Here is a 3,691-nt window from a genome sequence, read left to right on the forward strand (position 1 = left end):
CACACACACGATAACTTCGTTTATGGTGATTTTGTTGTTTATATTATACTATACATAAATATTGCGTGATTGTTCTTCACCAGAATCCTTATAATGGCTAGGGTAACACTTATCCTAGAGTTTCTTTCTTTCTTTCTCTCTCTCTCTCTCTCTCTCTCATATATATATATATATATATATATATATATGTGTGTGTGTGTGTGTGTGTGTGTGTGTGTGCGGGTGTATGTGTAGCTGTGTGGTCAGAAGCTTACTTCCCAACTACATGGTTCCGGGTTCAGTGCCGCTGCGTGGCACCTAAGGCAAGTGTCGTGTCTACTATAGCCTCGGCCCGAATAAACCCTTGTGAGTGGATATATTAGACGGAAAATGAAAGAAGCCCGTCGTATATATATATATAAACCCTTACATATTCTTTTATTCCTTTACTTGTTTCGGTATTTATACACAGTACAGTACTGTTTCTGCTTCGCGGATTTTCACCTATTGTGGCGGGTTTTGGAACGTATCACCCGCGAGGTTGTTGCGTTCTAAATAATTACAAGGCACAGGTAAGAAAATCACTGAAAGTAACTTACCTAAGATCATCAAATCTTGATATTTCTTCGTATATGTTCCGTGTTGGCAGGTAGAGTAAGTTGTCAATGATATGCAGAAGCCCGTTCACACACCAAATATCGGAAACTATTACCCGGGCTGTAATATGGCCACCTTTGACGTAAATTGCTGCAAAAAAAAAAAAAAGAAATAAGAAAATATGTTAAAGAATCGAGTTATTATATATATATATATCAATCCTGTCAAAGAAGTCACTTAATCGATGTAAATAATTGCAAGGAATACACGGGCGCATGCGACGTACAGACACGCGCATAATACACCTTAATAAACAAAAACAAAACAAAAACGAATGTTTCCAGATTGACAGGGATGCTCCAAACGGAAGTGAATAGAAATTCTTCTCTGTTTAACAATACAGAATAAGACACCATTGATTGTGCTTTGGGACCCGTCAATTGATATTGGGTTAGATGCAGAAGGATCGTATTTTCTTAGTGTTGTGGAAATTCGATACTAGAATCAAGCTACGTGGTCTACAGATTCAAGAGAAATGACACCTAATTTTGTTTCATGTTAAGAGCTCCATTAGTGGTCATTGAAAGTCCTAAAAGAAATAGAGAGTTCTGCTTCACGAGAACCAGCCTACGTGATCAGTAAAAATGTTAAAATTAATAGCCAATTCTACTTCATATGTTGAGTCTGGAAATCTAATTATATACATCAGACAATCGCAAATAACTGTCAAGAGTATTTGATTATGTCTAATTCACATACACAATATCGGTTACCATATAAGTTTGTTATGAAGTATATTATAGTTTAAGTACTTTGCCTTAGGCCCAAAACCTTTTGATGGAGTGTTGAGGTGGTCGTGACTGTCACTGATGTCCATTGTACAATTTTTGTTAATCTTGTGGCGGAGGTAATGTTGATGATGGTTATGACCGCTATAGTTATCTCTGTAGTTCTTAGGGCTTGCTTTTACGGTTCCATATTTCTGTCTTAGAACCTATATTTGATCTACTGGTGGTGGTGTTGTTGCTGTTCTTATTTTAGTTGGCTTATTGCTGCTGTTCTGAATATTGATTACCTTTCTTTACTATTAATATTGATATTTATGCTGACGTTAATGTTAAATCGAAGTTGTTGTTGTTGTTGTAGAAGTTGTCATTGAAATTGGATTAAAATGTTTCCTATATTCTAGATTCAATTCCCTCAGTTCCTTTTTCTTCTTTTTTAGTAAGTTACCAACCTTCTCCCCGTCGCCATCTTTGCTCCGCTCCGATGCTCTCTTGCACGTATTTCAACGAAGTAATTCCGTATATCACACATCATTCAGCCATCAATATTCGATATATTCACTGCCACCACTACCACCACAGCTCCTGCTACTACTGCTGACGAACGATAGCGCCACCACTAGCTAGTGTGAAAGAAGCGATTGAATTTTAACAATATCCCATTCCACACACACACACCCTTCACCTCCCGTGTTGTAAAGTACAACTGAAATGCATTAAGATACATCGGGGTTTGAGGTTTCACCCAGATTTGTGGATTTATGTAGAGTTTAACTGTATCTATTGTGTGTGTGTGAGAGAGAGAGAGAGAGAGAGAGAGGGAGAGAGAATATAACAGATAGCTATTTACCTATACATCCATCGCTTCATCTATCTAGATATGTGACGGAGATGTTTTCTCCGTCTGTCCGTCTATCTATCTGGCACGCACTGGCACTCCGTCGGTTACGACGACGAGTGTTCCAGTTGATCCGATCAACGGAACAGCCTGCTCGTGAAATTAACATGCAAGTGGCTGAGCACTCCACAGACACGTGTACCCTTAACGTAGTTCTCGGAGAGATTCAGCGTGACAGAGTGTGACAAAACTTTCTCCAGAACGCCTCTACATCACAACCCACACGAAAGCTTAATTGCTTCTCCACTCAAATCCACCCAAAGAAGATTTTAACTCAACAGATTATATAAAGTCAAGATTAAATCCAAAGCATTGCAGTCTGAAGATGGCTTCTCTGGCCAAAACTTCGAAGCAATTGTCAGTAACATTCACATATACATACATAAACACAGATGTATGTATATACATAGTGCATTTAAATATGTATATTGTGTATATATATATTACATATGTATATATGTATATATATATGCATATATTATATACGTCACACACACACTCACACACACGGGTGCGGGCGCATGTGAGGTGAGGTGAGGTGACAGCATCAAGTGAACTTTCTATTTCTTGAAAACTCTCTTATTGTTGAAATAGTTTGTACATGTATGTATGTATGTTTGTATGTATGCGTGTGCGGTCGTTGTACTTGTAATTCAAAAGTGTCATGCTGAATCGCTCTGAGAACTGCATTAAAGGTACACGTGTCCGTGGAGTACTCAGCCACTTTCACGTTAATTTCACGAGCAAGCTGTTCCGTTGATCGAATCAGTTGGGACCCCTCGTCGTCGTAACCGACGAAGTGCTCCTGCTCCTATGTATGTATGTATGTATGTATGTATGTATGTGCTATATGCGTATATGTATAGGCTGCTATGCACTTAGCTGTTTAAGTATATCCTAAGTGGCTTTATAAACGAGTCCTGTTTTTTTTTCTGCTTGTTCTGTGTACGTGGAGAGTCCATTACTCGTTTACCGTTTCGATTTATTCCGCTGTATGTTTTATGTATTGAAATATAAGGACTACATATATGCGTGCGTTTTTAAACGAGATTCTACGTGACTATATAAAGTTTTTATGGCGTTTTTCCTTTTCAGTTTTCGCTGTGTTATACACCCACCCACACACACACACACACACACGAATGAATGATCACAGTTTATACACACACACACACACACACATATATATATACATACACACGCATGTATGAACTGTGTATCTGTGCTCTGCATTTTTGATTTTTGTGTTATGAGCTATATGTGTGTGTGTGTATGTATATGTATATATATGTATATGTATGTATATATATATACATGTGTGTGTATGTATATATATATGCATATGTATATATGTATACATACGTTTATATGTATATATATATATATATATATATATATATATATATATATATATATATATATATATATATAT

At 37.1% G+C, this 3,691-nt stretch overlaps 1 protein-coding gene across 1 annotated transcript in view; it reads right to left on the reverse strand.

Annotated features, from left to right (window-relative positions):
- Positions 1 to 289: 289 nt before the first annotated feature.
- The window catches only part of LOC106867589 (stabilin-2), a 712,318-nt gene continuing 708,916 nt past the window's right edge, over positions 290 to 3,691 (reverse strand). Inside the window, exon 13 of the mRNA XM_052976401.1 lies at positions 290 to 726. Within this exon, the coding sequence (XP_052832361.1) occupies positions 575 to 726 (152 nt within the window). The 3' untranslated portion in view covers positions 290 to 574. The remainder of the gene's footprint in view (positions 727 to 3,691) is intronic.

The sequence above is a fragment of the Octopus bimaculoides genome, chromosome 24 (genome assembly GCF_001194135.2).
Source record: "Octopus bimaculoides isolate UCB-OBI-ISO-001 chromosome 24, ASM119413v2, whole genome shotgun sequence".
Lineage (NCBI taxonomy): Eukaryota > Metazoa > Mollusca > Cephalopoda > Octopoda > Octopodidae > Octopus > Octopus bimaculoides.